Raw genomic sequence first — 18647 nt, 5'->3', positions numbered from 1 at the left:
CCTGGAAGTTGCAGGAAAAGGATGCAATATAAAGGGTCACCAGTGGGAAGGTGAGACCTTGGCAGCTGCAGGGAACTGGAAGAGGCTGAACGAAGCTGTTACTGAGTCCCCGGCCAGTGGATCCCAGAGACAAAGTGCTGAGGCAAGGAATAAGGCTTTATTCAGCGAGCCTGCTGACGGAGAAGATGACAGACTCATGTATCAAGATAACCATCCTGTCGGGGTCTGGATGCCAGGTTCTTTTATGAATCAGAGATCCGGGTGGCAGGGGGAAGGGAAGGGAGGTGAGGAAACAAAATAAAAAGGCCATTTAATCTCCAAGATATCTCCTAGAATGGTAAGCCTCAGGCAGGGGCATGTATTAATTTCTTCCTTCCTCCCAGGTAGACAGGGTCCTGAATAAAGGCACTTTAACAGTCAGGCAGAGGGGCAGGATTCTCTGAGGCAGGCCATTATATATAGGATTATAGTAACAAAAAGCAATGGAAAGGAAGTTGAAGAAACAGCTCCAACATGGAGTCAGAATCGACTTCTCCCTGCAACAAAGCCAGGACAAACCTGAACGGTCACGCCGCCCTCATGGACTTGTTTCTGGTGAAGGACTGAAGCAGAGGGTGGCCGGGGCTCCTTTCAGCTGCCCAAGGCTCTCTCATTCCTTCTCTCATTAGAAAGGAATCCTGACAAGAAAGCAAACAAGAGCTTGGGGGTGGTGAACCCTTTTTAAAATTCAGGCCTCACCCTGGATCCCGACAGCGGGCTCTCAGCTCCCCATCCTCTGGGAGAGAGGTGGTGGAAAGTCTTGATGCGAATTTTGCCTCTGGTTTGGTTTTACTTCACTAGGCACTGCCTGGAAGGGAGGAGAAACTCAGGAGATGGTGTGTTTTTGGACACGATTGCTCCTTTCCTGTGACCTGTTTGCACTGGAAGCCCAGAGTTGGGGGTTTAGATTTGCTGTGGAGGTGACACACGAATCCGCCCTCTCAGGCCCTCTGGTTGAGCTCTGTCAGTGACTGTGGTCGAGGACATCCCTGCACTTTTGACTGTCCCTACAATCTGAGACGTGGACACTCAGATCGAGTTGTGGCCTCTCCTTGGGACCAGCTAGGCTCTGAGTCATCTCAGCCCACATTCTGAGCAGCCTGATGGCCCTGGCAAGCCTCAGGATGGGGTCTCACAGGGGCCAGTCCTAATTTACAGGCACCAAAGAGCTCCTCTCACTTCAAATAAAGGACCCCAATCTTCTCCAGAAAGATGAGCAGTCTGGTTAAAAAAATTTTTTTTTTTTTTTGCTGGTAAAGAATAGCACAGCCTAGAACAAAGTTTTATTTAGGTTAACTCTTAAAAAACAAAACAAAACAAAACACCAAAAAGCAAAACACATTAAAAACTTTATTGTTAAGTACCACGCATGTCTAAATTTGCATCAGTTTGAAATACTTCTGCTGGCTTTGCAGAACACAATAGTTGCAAGTTTCTTTAAATCTTTAACAGTCGCCTGCTTTAGGTCTTTCCAGGCTCGTCTGTTCTGGCCTCCCCCTCCTACCCGTGGTGGGGTCCGTCTACTCTGCCCCACGCTGACATCGGGTCACCCCTGGGCCAGTGGGAATCTGCTTCTAGAGGGGTTGGCCCTGCAGCTAGGGCGGCCTGTACTCCTAGAGGAAGCCCTCTCTTCTTGTTATTTTCTCTTTGTCCCATTTTTACTCCCAGCCCAAGTGGCTAACTGGGGATATTCTAAGCAAAATTCACCCCAGTGAAGTTTCATGGAGTATTCCAGAACTGCAAGCTGGTATCTGATAATTCTTTTTTTTTTTTTTTTAATGGAAGTGGGGAGTAGCTGGGACAAATCCCCTGGACTGGAGCTGGGTAGAACAGGTGGAGGTGGGTTTAAGTTTCCTCTCCCTCCCTTGTCGGCGGGCCTGGCCATCTCTGCAGCTATGAACTGCTGGCTCTGGGGGAATGAAGACCCTGAACAGCACTGGAGTTTGAAAGCAAATTTGACTGGGGCGGGGGTCGGGGTGGGGGGCAATGAAAAAACGTCCATAAATAAAATCTGACAAGTGCTGTCTGAATAACAGCCCCCTTTCGGGCACAAATGATCTGATATCATGTAGAAAGATACGTTACGGTAGAAAGAATATTAAAGCAGCTGTAATTTCCCATCTGTAGCGCTATTCCCCTGCTTCCTGAAATCTGCAATTTGAGTGCATTTTAAACACGTCAGGAATAAGTGATGATTCTCCAGAGCAAGGGAAATACTCCATAAAAAAATAAAGATAGAAAAGGCATGCTATTTTAATGGCAAACTTACTTTGGATACTTAATGGTAACTGATCTTGGAATTAAGGGAGGGAGTGGCAGGGACCCCCTGTGCCCAGGAGGACAGTGGGGACTTGGTGCCAGCCAGCGTGCCATCTTGGGCTGCGCCCGCCGAGGCCAGCAGCCTGCCAATCCCTGTGTTGTCGGCCGGGACCCTCAGTGTTGCAGCAGGAAGTGGGTGGCCACGTTAAGGTCGTTATTGGAAGCTCTCAGGGCTTCCAACGCGTCGCCCCTGGAAAACCCCATCTCCATGAGCCGGGCAACCTGAAAACAGAAACAAAACCGGAAGCCTGATGAGGAGGCTGACAGCACTGCCACCAATCCCCCAGCCCCATGATGTTCCTCGAGCGACTTTTAATGTTCCTCGTGAGCTTTTCAGGTTAAAGAGAAAATAAACCACCCTTTCATTTAGTGCGAAAGCTGATGTTTATGAAACGACAACGGACCCGTTTTCAGGTGCTCACTATATTCGGTCCACAGACGTGCATTTTCTCACTTAATCCTCACTTTCAGAACAAGAAAGGGGGCTCCTGAGGGTCAGTGACCTGCCAGGACGAGCAGAGAATGGCTGCGCTGTGGGCCCCAGGCCTGGGGTGGGGGTGGAGGGGGCAGGTCGTACCAGCAGCCCCACGCACAGGCCTTCAGGGTCAATCGGATTCCTGAAGAATAACACCCCAGCCGCATTTCCCCGGGCAGGTGAACAGCTGCTTAACTGGGGATTTATTCCTGATGCTGGTGGACTCTGACGGTACACACGCCTTGGCGCTCCCGGCGTGGCTCAGGCAGAGCATGGCCTTGGGGTGCCCACCCCACAGCCTCTCCCAGCAGGTGCGGCGCCCCCGGAGTCCCCACCGGCAGAAGGGATGAAGTCCAGGCACAACCTCGCGGGGGAGGCAGCTAGAGCCACGGCGGAAATCCTGAAGCTGTGAATGCAGAGGCTTCCTGTACTTTTACACACAGGCGGTCTCCAAGGCTGAAACGGCAGGGTTATTGGTTTATTCCTTGTGACCTGTTTTCCTACTTGAAAATGTATTACAGAAACATTTAGGACCCTGGACTAGCTGCAGGGGTCTTTTCTTTAACTTATTTGGAAATAAACTACATTTGCAATAACATATATTGAAAAGTGATACTCTTCCAAATGTTAAGATTTTCAACAAGGTGTAAGTTGACGAGGGCCTGGGGACTTAGTCACCACTTCTAACCTCCTTTCCACAGAACGCGATGCCCGGGGGGCACACAGGGGTCAGAGCCCTGCCGCCCCTCCTTCCCCTGCGGAGGAAGGTGTGGGCGGGGCGAGTAGGGAGGGCGGGGCGAGTGGGGAGGGCGGGGCGCAGCCGAATGGGCCAGAACCATTCAGATCCCAGGTCCCTGGGCCCTAAAGGAACCTTTTGTTGCTGTTCAGTCACTAAGTTGTGACCCCAGGGGCTGCATGCAGCACATGGGGTTCCTCTGTCCTCCACTCTCTCCTACTAGAGTTTGCTCAAACTCATGTCCATCGAGTCAGTGATGCCTCCAACCATCTCATCCTCTGCCACCCCCTTCTTTAGCCTTCAATTTTTCCCGGCATTAGGGTCTTTTCCAATGAAGTCAGCTCTTCACATCAGGTGGCCAAAGTATTGGAGCTTCAGCATCAATCCTTCCAATGAATATTCAGGGTTGATTTCCTTTAGGATTGTCTGGTTGGATCTCCTTGCTGTCCAAGGGACTCTCAAAAGTCTTCTCCAGCACCATAATTCAAAAGCATCAATTCTTCAACACTCAGCCTTCTTTATGGCCCAACTCTCACATCCGAACATGACTACTGGAAAAACCATAGTTTTGACTAAGTGGACCTTTGTCGGCAAAGTGATGTCTCTGCTTTTTAATACACTGTCTAGGTTTATCATAGCTTTCCTTCCAAGGAGCAAGCATCTCTCATGGCTGCAGTCACTGTCAACAGTGATTTTGGACCCAAGAAAAGAAAATGTCACTGCTTCCACTTTTTCCCCTTCTATTTGCCATGAAGTGATGGGGCTGGCTACCATGTTTTTGAATGCTGTTTTAAGCCAGCTTTCTCACTTTCCTCTTTCACCCTCATCAAGAGGCTTGGGAAGAGGTTAACCCAGCTGGGAGGAAACAAGGCACACTTTTCAGAAGCTGGGGCTCTGGCCAGTGTTTTTCAAACTGAGGCTGGGACCCCTCATCAGTGGGTTAAGACCAAGATTAAAAAAGAAGCACATGGTGAAGGGCTTCCCTCCAAGGAACCTCATTCTGGTTCCCCACCCTCCACACACGCCCCCGAAGGGTCGACCTTGGGGAGGAGCCCAGTGGCCCATTTCCAGTTCAACCTTTGGGCTGAGGCACTGATGGCTGGTGTGGGCAGAGGCGGGGGCTCTGCTTCCATTTCCCCTCGGGCAGGAACAGCCGTTTCTGGAGTTTCAGGAACACTCCGCCACTTGCTGGCTGGGACAGAAGGCTACTCCTCAAGGGGGCCGATCTGTGTCTCACTACTTGTCACCCATGGGGCTTCCAAGGCCTTGATCTGCTTTTGAAGACACAGGAAATGCCCCATTTCCTTCTCTGCGGCCTCCAGTGTCCTCCTCTCTCGCTCCTGGTCTCTCCTGGCCGTGTGGCTCCATGTCTCCCACCTGGTTAACTCATCTTTGTCCCAGTGGCCTCAGGGTCCCATGGCCTTTCCCGAGTCCCTCAGCCGAGGACAAACCCAGAGTGGGCGCCTCATGGTCCTGCCAACCTCTGTCCTGTGCTCCTCACGGCTGGCTCCTCCTTATCATGGTCAGGGCCCGGCGGCCTTTGCCCATGCCCGCGTCTCAGGGCCCAGCACTGTCCAGCCTGCCCCTGCCCCCAGCGCTCGCCCGTTTCTACTGCGTCTCGGGGCCCAGCACTGTCTGGCCTGCCCCTGCCCCCAGCGCTCGCCCGTTTCTACTGCGTCTCGGGGCCCAGCACTGTCCGGCCTGCCCCTGCCCCCAGCGCTCGCCCGTTTCTACTGCGTCTCGGGGCCCAGCACTGCCCGGCCTGCCCCTGCCCCCAGCGCTTGCCCGTTTCTACTGCTGCAGGATATGCTGCTGCTGGCATGGTGTGCCCAGGGCAGAGTGCGCCTTCCTGTGATTCCCAGCCTTGGCACAGTGGGCGTGCACGTGTGTGTGTGTGCATGCACACATGCCCTGAGTGTGTTAATGACAGCATTCTGGGGCGGTGAGTGATGCTGGGCCTGCGATAAACTCAGCGAAATGTGCTCAAGCTAGGCCTCTGGGCTCTGGGTGAGTTTAAACCGCTCGTCCAGGTTTAGGACTGGGTGCTGTCAAACTTCTGATCACTGTCTAGTAACCGAAACTGCCCTTGGCTTAAATTCTGTCCTTGACAGTATTAGTCAGCTCCCTCAAACGGATATCATCCCCATCTGATTAGCAAAGGAACAAGTCACTCAAGGTAAACGCCAAGCAAACAAGATCAGAGGTGAGCCTAGAGCTCACCAGAGCCTGCCCCTTTCTACCTAGGTGGCTTAGTCAACAATCTTTTTGCATTTTCACCAGTTTCAGACTCGGTGTTATTATCCGTTGCGATGTCATCAACATCCCTCTTGAGGGGATGAGAGGCGCACATGTCTTGGTGGCATCCTGTGTCAACAGGAGAGCGGTGTGGGGCCTTCAGACCACAAGGCCCTTTTCCTCCACGAGTGTCTGCTCCATTATCTGTCTCAGGCTCCTGCCAGATGTGACATGTCCGTTCTCAGGATCCACACTTTTCCCTTTTCCTTGGGGGGCCTTTCACACTTAATGTCACTCGGTGAGAAAGGCCACAGGAAGTGTGCTGGATGTGTGGTCAACAGGGCACAGCCACCTCACTGGTGCAGGTAGCCCTACCGGGCTATTTCCACTCCTGGATCGACATAACCTTTCACGATGCTTATTCCCGTGACTTCCGGTTAAGGACCACGATCTTTAGTGGAGTGAACGTGGCCCAGTGAGGAGGTGGGCAGCTCCCTCTCTGCCGTGTCCTTTACCCGTGGACACACACCACGGGGCCGACGATTTGGCTGTTTTCAACGACGGGGAACAAACGCGTGGCAAACGCCACGTTCGCTGTCACCTCTAGGACTTAAGGCCTGGCTGCTTCTTCACACCCAGCGACAGGAACAAATTCATCTGTTCGGCAAATCACGATTCATAACCTGGAGCTGGTGATGCAAGAGCCTCATCTGGCGCTGGCACTGGGCAGAGGCGCTGACTGCAGCTTCCATCTGCTGGAGGTTCCTGTCCAGCGACTCTGAATCTGGTTTGGAATCAAGGAGATGATGAGCACAGGCCGCCCCCTACACAGAGCAGAGCACGCACGGCACTGGGGCCAGAGGGAAAGCGGCTAGGGTCTGGGGTGGGCCAGGCTGTGTCCAAGGTGGCAAAGTCCTGGTGAGGAGAGACCTATTCTGTGCATGCCAGGCTGCCTCCGAGGTCGTTCTCTCCCAGACACCATCGACCACATGTGCTGTCACCGGTTTTGACAGCCAAGCTGGGTTTTTCACAGGTCTCCACGGCTCTGTGCAGGCCACGGCTGGCTGGCCATCACAGCTCCTTGCCTAAAGCTGGCTCTGGGGTCTTTTGGATTTCTTGGGGGATGAGAGAATTTGCACTGCTGAATGACCTGGTACTCTGACCGGAGGAGAAAGCTCAGAAAGTAGAAATCAGCTTAGCAGTATTTAAAAACTGAACAACATGAGGAAAGGGCACTTGTGGGTTTCCTTACAGAAAAATGAAATGGCAAGCTCGGGGTGGGTATGAGGAAAATAATCAGAGGACCAGAAGGAGGACACTGAGGGGTTCCCACGGGGTCCCCATAACCCCACAGCGGACAGTGCCGGCTGGGGCACCCATGGCCACATAGCCAGTGCCTCCTGCTGCTGCCCATCCTCGGGGGCCCAGGTCTCAGCAGATGGCGCAGCCCTGGGGTGGACGCTGAGAACCATCATCACGGTCCTGCTTGTTAACCGGCGCCTGACTTGCACAGACCTCGAGCGTTTCGCAACCGTCCGGGTGTGAAGGCCGACTTAGCCTGTGACGCAGGGACTCCCGTGCTCAGCAGTGGCGAGAGATGGCCGAGGCCACACAGGCCTGTGGTTGGGTGAGCGAGACTCTCTAGAAGAGAGTCGGGCAGGAATCTCTAGAGGCTCATGATTCCTCAAAGTAAAACCACAGGGGAGCAGGCAGCTGTGAGAGAGGCTCCACAGCCCCGGGGGTTGGGAGGCAAGGACCCCGCTTGGGTGTCAGAGGGGCTCCACGGAGTCACCGTGTGACCCCAGGCCAGGAACGAGGGCACCGGGCTCCCAGCTCCTCGCCGCTTTGGGGTAAGAGAGACGGGTGCAAAAGGCCTGGGACAGTGGCCGGCAGCTGGCAGGCGCTCAGGAGCGTCTCCTCCTGTGATCATCCTGTGCTACTGAGAAGCCACCAGGCCAGGTGTGATCCCTCTCTCGGGGCCTCTGAGGTGACAGAACTGCCCTTGGGTTTTGTTTTCGGCACTCACTTTAACTGCTTCCACTTCGCTAGTTTTATATCCTTTGTTGGTCAAAGAACTGGCGTGTCTTTCGCGAGATCAAAGGCAGGCTCATTTTCAGAGGTGCCACGGCAAGCTTGGAGTGGCTGGAGGGAGGTCCCGGAGCAGAAGGGCCACCCCCTGAACCCTGAGTCACTGCCATCCACAGAGAGGCTCACATTCTAAGATTCCACCCCAGGTCCACAGCCAAGCACTCCCCCCCAACACACACCTCCTGCCACAGCCAAGTACGGCCACGCTGAACAGCGAAGCAAGTGACGTGTGTCACCTGTTTCTAGCGTTTGCTGCTGCTGCTGCTGCTAAGTCGCTTCAGTTGTGTCCAACTCTGTGCAACCCCATAGACGGCAGCCCACCACGCTCCCCCTCCCCTGGGATTCTCCAGGCAAGAACACTAGGGTGGGTTGCCATTTCCTTCTCCAATGCATGAAAGTGAAAAGTGAAGTCGCTCTGTCGTGTCCAACTCTTCGTGACCCCATGGACTGTAGCCTACCAGGCTCCTCTGTCCATGGGATTTTCCAGGCAAGAGTATTGGAGTGGGTTGTCATTGCCTTCTCTAGCGTTTAAATCTTGTAAATAAGCACTGGCCTAACAAAACTAAGATGGTCAGCCCGAGTGAAGTTGGACAGGGAGAGAGCTGAGTTGAGAGCATGTGAGTCAGTGCAGGGCTGGTGGGGCCACGGCGGTCCCAAAAACCCAGGACAGGAACTTCCTAAAAGGCATCTCCTCCAACGTTCCTTTCCTGTTTCAGAGCCCAGTGAGTCCTTTCTTCCTTCTGCCTGCCCATCGATCACGGGAAAGTTTCCATCTAAAAATTCTCGCCATGAAACATCAGAGTAGAGTTCCCCTTAGTTTCTAGTCTAAAAACCTGAATGATCCTTGCCTCTAACTTCTTTTGGAAACTGGGTAGAGCTGGGTCAATATCCAGAGAGGACGCTACGATTTTCCCTGTCACTTATTCACAAAAAACTCAGGTGACTCAAATGTAATGTCTCCGGGGCCTGTTTCTGGTGACTGAAAATGTGACTTCCCAGCATTATGACCAGAGGAATTGGATGGGGAGCAGAAGTGGGCACTGAAATTGCAGCTCAGAGGGAAACGTGAGTGCAGGGTCCCCTGCAGTGATGTTGACTCCAGCAGCTGCTCCCATGGGAGGGGTCCTGTCACTGGCATCCACGTGTGTGCTGTAAAGGAGGACACGGTGGAACACACTTCCCAAGGAGAGACCCCAGCAAGCGAGAAAAGAAACCTAAAGAGAGAGGAGATAAACCTGGGCCAGCGTTCCTTTCCTTTCCCCTTTTTCTTTTTTAAATTCTCTGTGGTTGGGACACGTGCCCCTACCACCTCAAGGTTATTCTTACTCAAGGAAAGGCATAAAAACCTGCCTTAACATTCTACTTGCTGTTGAACTACTTTCTGACCCGACTGAAGCAGCGTGCTCATTCCAATGACATCTAGAGCAATTCCTCTCAGTCTGAAACACTCTTCTGCTTGTTTTGAGTAAGACTGTGGTTTAACTTCCCTTTAGCTAAGGGTGTCAAAAACAAATGGTTTTGGGGGTTCTTACTTCCCAAATTCTGACTCTTGCAAAAAGTCATGCCCACCTGAAAGGTGGTCCCAACCCCTCCCCCCAGGGCTGCCCATGGTGGCTGGCCATGTCCCAGGCCACATGCATGCCCTGCCGGGAGGGTGGCCCCCTCTTGGGCTTGTCAAGGCAAGCTCAGGGCCAGACCCTTGTGGGTCAGAGCTGCCCTTGCCCCCTGTCAGCTGGGCCCCGCTCCTCCTCCTTGGAGCTGCTGAACCCCTATGGCCACACAGCTGGCTGAGTGGACTGGTTCTCCTCTGTGCCTACCCAATGCAGGCAGCTCAGCGGACCCTCATCTTTGCACTTCCCTGCATGCTTTGTTGTTTGGTCCTGAGAAGACCCTCACTACTGGCCAGGAGGGGTCTCCTCTGCTTACATCTTTCAGCATTCAGCAGACTCAGGCACCCCCAAAATTGGCTGATTATTTGATTGCTACTCAATAATTCACTCTAACAAAACATGTGTTCTAACACTAGTATTAGAGATCAAAGATGGAAAGGGCTGATGGAGGACCACCCTCTAACACATTTTTAAGTGAAAACAAGTGTTCTTTTGAAGGACAAGCCCTCCAACCACACCTTCATGTTCAGGCCTCTAAACCCCTCCACCGGGGCACCTGTGGCCTCAGGCTCCGTGTCAGGAGAGAACACGGAAGAGAAGGTGCCAGCCCCCGTGCAGTTCACCATCTGCCAGGGAACCAGACGGCGTGGGTGTCTCTACATCAACACTCAGCTCACTGCAGGTCCAGACACTCAGGGCAGGAGCACTGCGTGAGGGACTGTTTTCATAATGAGCTCTGTGGAGTTTAGGTGGGCTTTCCGGAGGCAGTGGTAAGGATTCCAGAGATGAGGGAAGAGACTCCCTGAGATTGAGATCCTCTCACACTGAAGAGATTTGGCTCCTTATTCGCTGAGATTGAATGTCTGTGTGCCATCTCTCTCTGCCGGGGCCAATGGGTATTTCAGAGGATGTGAATGGAATCCACACAACTCCATTCCAGTCTCACATATTATAAACATGCTAAGTGCCACCGTATCTCATCTGGCAAGACTCTCATAAGCACCGGGACTGTACTATGTTCCCCAGGCAGGGATGGAAGAAATTACACACGTGGTTAGGATCATAATAAGCCCCTTCCTCCACGTCTAATCCATCCTCTGAGGAAACCCAACAATGTGATTCTTTGTTTAAAATCCTGCTTGGTTTCCTAATGCCTAAAGTCCATATAGTCAAAGCTATGGTTTTTCCAGTAGCTGTTTATGGATGTGAGAGTTAGATCATAAAGAAGGCTGAGCGCCGAAGAACTGATGCTTCCAAATTGTGGTGCTGGAGAAGACTCTTGAGAGTCCCATGGACAGCAAGGAGATCAAACCAGTCAATCCTAGAGAAAATCAACCCTGAATATTCACTGGAAGGACTGATGCTGAAACTGAAGCTCCAATACCTATTGCAGAGAACTATGGCCACCTATTGCAAAGAACTGACTTACTGGAAAAGACTCTGATGCTGGGCAAGATTGAAAACAGGAGGAGAAGGGGACAACAGAGCATGAGACAGTTGGATGGCATCACTGACTCAATGGACCTGAGTTTGAGCAAGCTCTGGGAGTTGGTGATGGACGGGAAAGCCTGGTGTGCTGCAGTCCATGGGTTGCAAAGAGTTGGAAACGACTGAGTGACTGAAGAACAGCCTAGAAGCAGAGGTCCATGCCCCACTGAGGGCCTTGGGATGCCTTCCTGTTTCTTCCCTACCTGGGGCCCCTGCCCCAGCTGTCAAGTCCCACTGCAACTTCACCCACCTGTGCTCCCCAAATCTGATGTGCTTTTCACCAGGCTGCCTCTTTACAGACAGCACTGCCCCCCCCCACCCCCGGCACTCCTTCAGCAGCATCGGGAGACTTGGATGCAGCTGACCAGAGCTGTCCCCCTGCCAGGGCCCCTGCACCAGGCTCTGCACCATGCGAGGGCAGGAATCGTTGCCTCACTCATCTCTGTATTTCAAGAACCCAGCCCAGGGTTAGAGCAGGCAGAGCAGACAGCTGATAACTGCTGGCTGACTAGAAGGGAGGAAATAAACGGATGGAGGAGAGGAAGTCAGTATTTGTCAAGGCCACATTCATCCTACTTTCGTTAAGTCCCAGCACTGACTCCGTGAGTCTAACTGCCCCGTCTGACTTCATCTGTGCGTCCCATTAAGCATGAAGCCAAGAGTCCCTTTCTAAGCTTGGGGAAGGCTCAAGAGAGGCAAACTTGGGAAGTATTTCCCCCTTTTCATTTAAAGAAAAAAAAAGAGAAAGACCAATACTGATAAAATGTCATTATTTGTTAATTTTGAGTTTGGGGGTAATATAAAAAATCCTTGGTTAAGAAGAAAAAAAAATCTAAAAGCAAGAGAAATGCAATAACGAACAGACTTATTTTTAAGATAGTAGGGTTTGGGGTGACATCTGGAATGGGTGAACTGACAAAGGTGCTGGCTGAAAGATAGTAGGAATGAACTGTGAAGAACTAAAAATCCAGAAACTCAACAGCAAAAGTAGAAAAACTGGCAAATATTTCTACAGTCCTACGTCAGACTATTATTAGACTTGATGAGGGATGCACATTCTTTCTTAGACTATTCTTTGTTTTCATAATAGATGGACTATATTTCCTATCTTAAATATCTCTCACTAAATTCCTAAGGTTTTTGTTCACATCAGAAAAAAAATCATTTCCCTTTTTCTTGGTTTAGAAAAATTACTGTTTCTTAATGCATTAAAATCACATGACTCTGATATTTAAATAAAGAAAATTGTTGTCATTGTTCAGCTGCTAAGCTGTGTCTGACTCTTTGTGACCCCATGGACTGCATGCAGCCCACCAGGCTACGCTGCCCTTCACTGTAAATAAAGAAAATACAGCACATCCAATTGAAAAATTAAGCATAAAAAGGTTTTGTTAATTTCAACTATCTTAATGTTACTAACAAATAATATTTATGCAGTGTTCAGTTCAATTCAGTTCAGTTCAGTTTAATCACTCCGTCATGTCTAACTCTTTGCAACTCCATGAACTGCAGCACCCCAGGCCTCCCTGTCCATCACCAACTTCTGGAGTTTACCCAAGCTCATGGTGATGCCATCCAACCATCTCATCCTCTGTCGTCCCCTTCTCCTCCTGCCCTCAATCTTTTCCAGCATCAGGGTCTTTTCCAGTGAGTCAGTTCTTTGCATCAGGTGGCCAAAGTATTGGAGTTTCAGCTTCAACATCAGTTCAATGAACACTCAAGACTGATCTCCCTTAGGATGGACTGGTTGGATCTCCTTGCAGTCCAAGGGACTCTCAAGAGTCTTCTCCAACACCACAGTTCAAAAGCATCAATTCTTTGGTGCTCAGCTTTCTTTATAGTTCAATTCTCACATCCGTACATGACTACTGGAAAAACCATAGCCTTGACTAGACGGACGCTGGTGACAAAGTAATGTCTCTGCTTTTTAATATGCTGTCTAGGTTGGTCATAACTTTATTTCCAGGGAGTAAGCGTCTTTTAATTTCATGGCTGCAGTCACCATCTGCAGTGATTTGGGAGCCCAAGAAAACAAAGTCTGACACTGTTTCCACTGTTTCTACATCTATTTGCCATGAAGTGATGGGACCAGATGCCGCGATCTTAGTTTTCTGAATGTTGGGCTTTAAGCCAACTTTTTCACTCTCCTCTTTCACTTTCATCAAGAGGCTCTTTAGTTCTTCTTCACTTTCTGCCATAAGGGTGGTGTCATCTGCATATCTGAGGTTACTGATATTTCTCCCAGCAATCTTGATTCCAGCTTTGCTTCATCCAGCCCAGCATTTCTCATGATGTACTCTGCATATAAGTTAAATAAGCAGGGTGACAATATACAGCCTTGATGTTCTCCTTTTCCTATCTGGAACCAGTCTGTTGTTCCATGTACAGTTCTAACTGTTGCTTCCTGACCTGCATACAGGTTTCTCAAGAGACAGGTCAGGTGGTCTGGTATTCCCATCTCTTTCAGAATTTTCCACAGATTGTTGTGATTCACACAGCCAAAGGCTTTGGCATAGTCAAGAAAGCAGAAATAGATGTTTTTCTGGAACTCTCTTGCTTTTTCCATCATCCAGCGGATGTTGGCAATTTGATCTCTGGTTCCTCTGCCTTTTCTAAAACCAGCTTGAACATCTGGAAGTTCATGGTTCACGTATTGCTGAAGCCTGGCTTGGAGAATTTTGAGCATTACTTTACTAGCATGTGAGATGAGTGCAATTGTGCAGTAGTTTGAGTTCTTTAGCATTGCCTTTCTTTGGGATTAGAATGAAAACTGACCTTTTCCAGTCCTGTGGCCACTGCTGAGTTTTCCAAATTTGCTGGCATATTGAGTGCAGCATTTTCACAGCATCATCTTTCAGGATTAGAAATAGCTCAACTGGAATTCCATCACCTCTACTAGCTTTGTTCGTAGTGATGCTTCCTAAGGCCCACTTGACTTCACATTCCAAGATGTCTGGCTCTAGGTGAGTGATCACACCATCGTGATTATATTGGTCGTGAAGATCTTTTTTGTACAGTTCTTCTGTGTATTCTTGCTGCCTCTTCTTAATATCTTCTGCTTCTGTTAGGTCTATACCATTTCTGTCCTTTATTGAGCCCATCTTTGCATGAAATGTTCCCTTGGTATCTCTAATTTTCTTGAAGAGATCTCTAGTCTTTCCCATTCTATTGTTTTCCTCTATTTCTTTGCACTGATCACTGAGGAAGGCTTTCTTATCTCTCCTTAGTATTCTTTGGAACTCTGCATTCAAATGGGTATATCTTTCCTTTTCTGCTTTGCTTTTGGCTTCTCTTCTTTTCACAGCTATCTGTAAGGCCTCCTCAGACAGTCATTTTGCTTTTTTACATTTCTTTTTCTTGGGGATGGTCTTGATCCCTGTCTCCTGTACAATGTCACGAACCTCTGTCCATAGTTCATCAGGCACTCTTTCTATCAGATCTAGTCCCTTAAATCTGTTTCTCACTTCCACTGTATAATCATAAGGGATTTTATTTAAGTCATGCCTGAATGGTCTAGTGGTTTTCCCTACTTGCTTCAATTTAAGTCTGAATTTGGCAATAAGGAGTTCATGATTTGAGCCACAGTCAGCTCCTGGTCTTGTTTTTGCTGACTGTAGAGAGCTTCTCCATCTTTGGCTGCAAATACAATCAATCTGATTTTGGTGTTGACCATCTGGTGATGTCCATGTGTAGAGTCTTCTCTTGTGTTGTTCGAAGAGGGTGTTTGCTATGACCAGTGTGTTCTCTTGGAAGAACTCTCTTAGCCACCTTCCAGCTAACCCAGAGATCATACGGAAGGTACACTTGTAAATGTTACTCTAAGTGTCTCGAGACAAGGGCAGCATCTTTCTTTTCTTTTACAGTCTCTCGAGCACCTACCACAAAAACTACTGAGCATCTACATAAATAATGCCAGAGCGGGGGACTCTGTGTCTTAATGTGGGACCGTCTTTAAGAGCATTTAAGGATAATCAAGAAACAAGAGAAAACTCGGAAAAATATGAACAAATAAGGAAGTTTATGTGAAAAACAACCTCTCAAAAAAAAAAAAAGCCTCTCGTGTATTTACATCTTTTCATAACAGAGTCAAGAAGAAGCAAATGGTATTTTAAACTGATAGCGACAACACGTTAACCTCACTCTTGTCATTCTGTGGGAGGATCAAGGACAATGATTCATTAAAAAAAACACAACGCTAAGACTTCAATTACACACATTCACCTTGTTATCACTTTTTGACACTTTTCCCCCCACCAAATGTCAAAACTAAGAACTATTTCCCCTATAAACACTTTCTATCGTTAACGGCTCCTCTGAGAGGGATGTGAGCTGGGTTCTATCAAGAAGACAGTAATATAACAGAACTTTACTTCTCTTCACCTGAATTCGAGAGTACTGGTTTATTTTTCAATCAGTTATCTTAAACATTTCACAAATGCCAAGTCGCTCGGCTTTAGTTTCTAATCATGGGGCTAACATTTTTCTAGTAATTCGTCAATGGAGGTGGAAGAGAACTATGGCTCCTTCATGCATCTCTCAACCCTAACGAGTAGCTCAAAGGATGAGTCTGAGCTGAGACGTTAAGGGCGAGGGGCTAGGTCAACTCGTCAGGCACATTCAGCTGGTTTCTTTCACTTGTCGTGGCCTCACCCAGAGGGACCTGTGGAGGTTCTGCCCAAGAGCCCCTCTTGAGTTCCAGAAAAAGCCAGGATATGGACAGTTCTGCCACAGATGCTGAGGGCCTTGGGTCGGACCGGTGTTTGCTGGCTCTGGGGACTGGGGGTGGAGGAGGGCATGGTGCGACCTGCTATGAAATGCTGACCTTGGTCTGCTTTGTTGAGAAAAGAGATGTTCGAAAGAACGAAATTTAAAAGGGTTGTTACTGAAATGCTCTAAATTGACTTTTATAGATTTTCAAAAACTTCCCAGTGTGAAGTAATCACAAACTTCAAGGAAAATTTCAAGAAGAGCACTAAGAACAAACTTCAAGGAAAATTTCAAGAAGAGCACTAAGAACTTGATCACTCTTCCACCCAGATTCACCAATTATTACTTTGCTGCAGTTGCTTTCTGTCCACATGCACACACACACATGCTCTATACACACACACACACACACTCTCTCCCCCCCCCCCCCACTTATTTTCCCTGAGCCACCTGAGATGGAGCCACATACACACACACACACACACACACACACACACACTCTCTCTCTCTCTCTCTCTCTCTCTCCCACTTATTTTCCCTGAGCCACCTGAGATGGAGCCACATATATCCTGCCCCTATTTCCTTGTCTGCTCTAATCTACAATGCATGCGTGCTAAGCCGCTTCAGTGGGCGACTCTTCAGTGTCCGACTCTTGCGACCCCATGGACTGTAGCCCTCCAGGTGCCTCTGTCCCTGGGATTCTCCAGGCATTTCCTTCTTGGGGCATCTGCCCGACCCAGGGAACGTAGCCAAGTCTCTTATGTCTCTCGCACTGGCAGGTAGGTTCTTTACCACTAGCACCACCTGGGAAGCCTACACACAACAGAATTTCAGAATTGCTGTATTCGTACCCATGAGGAGTTTGAGCTTTGTTTGCAGTTCTTCTTTCTTTCTTTCTTTCTTTTAGGCAGAGGACATATTATGTTCACAAGCAACTGAAATTAATTTTCCCCCTTTCTTATATCATTCCCTTAAGATACAGTTGGAACATTTACTTCAGTTGCCTTGTAGTTTTATGGTTGTCCCCAGTGTTGATTTGCTTTTTGAACCTGTGAAACATTTACCTGATTCCTAAAGTTAAAACCATACAGACAGAGAAGCTCCTGGACCGTCTGCTTCCTTCTCTCCGAGCCTTTGCAGTGAACCAGGTTCAGTAGTTGTATACATATGAAATGTCATACACTTAAAAATAAGCAATCGCAATGCAATTTTTTTTTGAAATTATATCCTCCTCAAAGTCATAAGACCCAGAGAAGTCAATGACAGGGCCCAAATGTCTAAAATGGGTATAGCTGGCAGTTTACCTGGTATCAAGATCTCTATTTATCAATATACGCTTGAATTCTTTCAAGTACTGTTCACCAAAACTGCCGCGGGTGTGAAGCCTGGATTTAGGGCAAGTACCAGGTGGTTACATTACCTGCTCCTCTGAAACCTCTAGAGGTGGGGACGCTGGCTGTTCAGCTCGCTGACCATCCTGATAGTTAACGTTTCTTCGCTGACGCAGAGGAGGGAAAAGACGGTTCCAGTTGATCATTCCTCCCTAGAAAGAGATCATCGCACAGAGATCAGAAATGGAGGCGAGGAAGCCTTGTAACGCTTGGCACAGCCTTCTCCAGTGACACAGTCACAGCTGCAGACTGGAGGTAAGATGTCAGATGGATGTGCTGTGCACAAGCGGTAAGGGCCCTGCAGCCCTTCCATCAACAGGCTGCAATCGGCAGCCTGCAGGAGATGTGCAGAGAGAAACGGAGGGGGTGGATGCTGCCAAAGGGACTTGTGCCCTCTGACTGCGGAAGGTGGTGGAAGACGCATGCATTCACTCCTAACCTCAGCCCCATGGTGTCGCCACCGATGCCGTCCCGACTCCGCTGGGCTCTGGAGAAGCCGCAAGGAGGCCAACTCGGGGTGCGCAACCAGAGACCTGGAGCTTCCGTCAGCAGCTCTTTAAAATGCTGCTCCTCCCTCTTCTTGTTCTTTTTTAAAATTTAAGTAAATTCCGAGCAAGGTCAGCACAGAGAGAGAGACTGCAGGTGGAGATAAACCCCAGGTTGGGGGACAGGCCTGAGAATGTAAAGGTAAATCCTCCACAGGGGGACAAGCAGTTCAGGCCTGTCCTCCGTGTGGCTTTCTGGATAACTTAACATTTATGGCGAGGTCACTTCTTGCCTTTTCTATGTCATCAGTAAACAAAAGCTACAATAGGAAGAAAAGAAAGTATGCACCTCATGCTGCTTTTAAAAAAATGGATGTTTTTTTTACCCATATGCCAACTTTTTAATTGATCAACTTCAATCTGTTTCTAGATGTCTTCTGGTTCTGGAAGATTTAGAGACTAAGAAAACCTAAAATTTTTCCTACTATAAATACTTGTGGATAAAATTTAAAAAATATTTCAAAAGCAGAGCTGAACACAAAGGGGAGACAGAGCCCCTAGGGTGGCAGAATCAAGCTGTGGAAACCAGCGCGGTAAAGAAGCAGGGACAGGTATGAGGGCGGGCACACTCTGCTAACTCAGACCCACCTGGGCACTGGCACCTATCTGGGTTCAGGAGCGGAGGCCTCGGGTCTGAAAGAGGCTACGACTCTACGCAACAATGTGGTGAAATCTCTCAACGTAATACTGAGTAAAACAAACACAAAAGTACATCTGTATGAGTCCCTTTATATGCTAACTTTTCTGTATGTTATACTTTAATAGAACATTACAAGAAGAAATAGAAAACTTGACAAGACTTTTAGCCATTAGTGTCACTGAAATGATACTTAAGGATCTACCTACTAAAAATCTACAGGTGAAGTCCATGAAAATTTTAAGGACCTGCTGTCTTATACAAATTTTTCTAGAGAAGGGAAAAGGAAAAGAGCCCTCCATCTAATTTTCTGAGGCTATGCAACGCTGTTTCCAAAATCAGAGAAGGCTATCATAAAACAGCCACTTTAAATTTAT

At 48.9% G+C, this 18647-nt stretch overlaps 1 protein-coding gene across 2 annotated transcripts in view; it reads right to left on the bottom strand.

Moving 5' to 3' along the window:
• Positions 1-1370: 1370 nt before the first annotated feature.
• UBAC2 (UBA domain containing 2) overlaps positions 1371-18647 on the bottom strand; it is a 170834-nt gene continuing 153557 nt past the window's right edge. For both annotated transcript variants that reach the window (XM_069601942.1, XM_069601941.1), the window contains 2 exons: positions 17118-17240; positions 1371-2580 (listed from right to left, as the gene is read on the bottom strand). In XM_069601942.1, coding sequence (XP_069458043.1) covers positions 2473-2580; positions 17118-17240 — 231 coding nt within the window. In that variant the 3' untranslated portion in view covers positions 1371-2472. The remainder of the gene's footprint in view (positions 2581-17117; positions 17241-18647) is intronic.

The sequence above is a fragment of the Ovis canadensis genome, chromosome 10 (assembly GCF_042477335.2).
Source record: "Ovis canadensis isolate MfBH-ARS-UI-01 breed Bighorn chromosome 10, ARS-UI_OviCan_v2, whole genome shotgun sequence".
NCBI classification, from domain to species: domain Eukaryota; kingdom Metazoa; phylum Chordata; class Mammalia; order Artiodactyla; family Bovidae; genus Ovis; species Ovis canadensis.
This window is presented reverse-complemented; position numbering and strand designations above follow the sequence as displayed.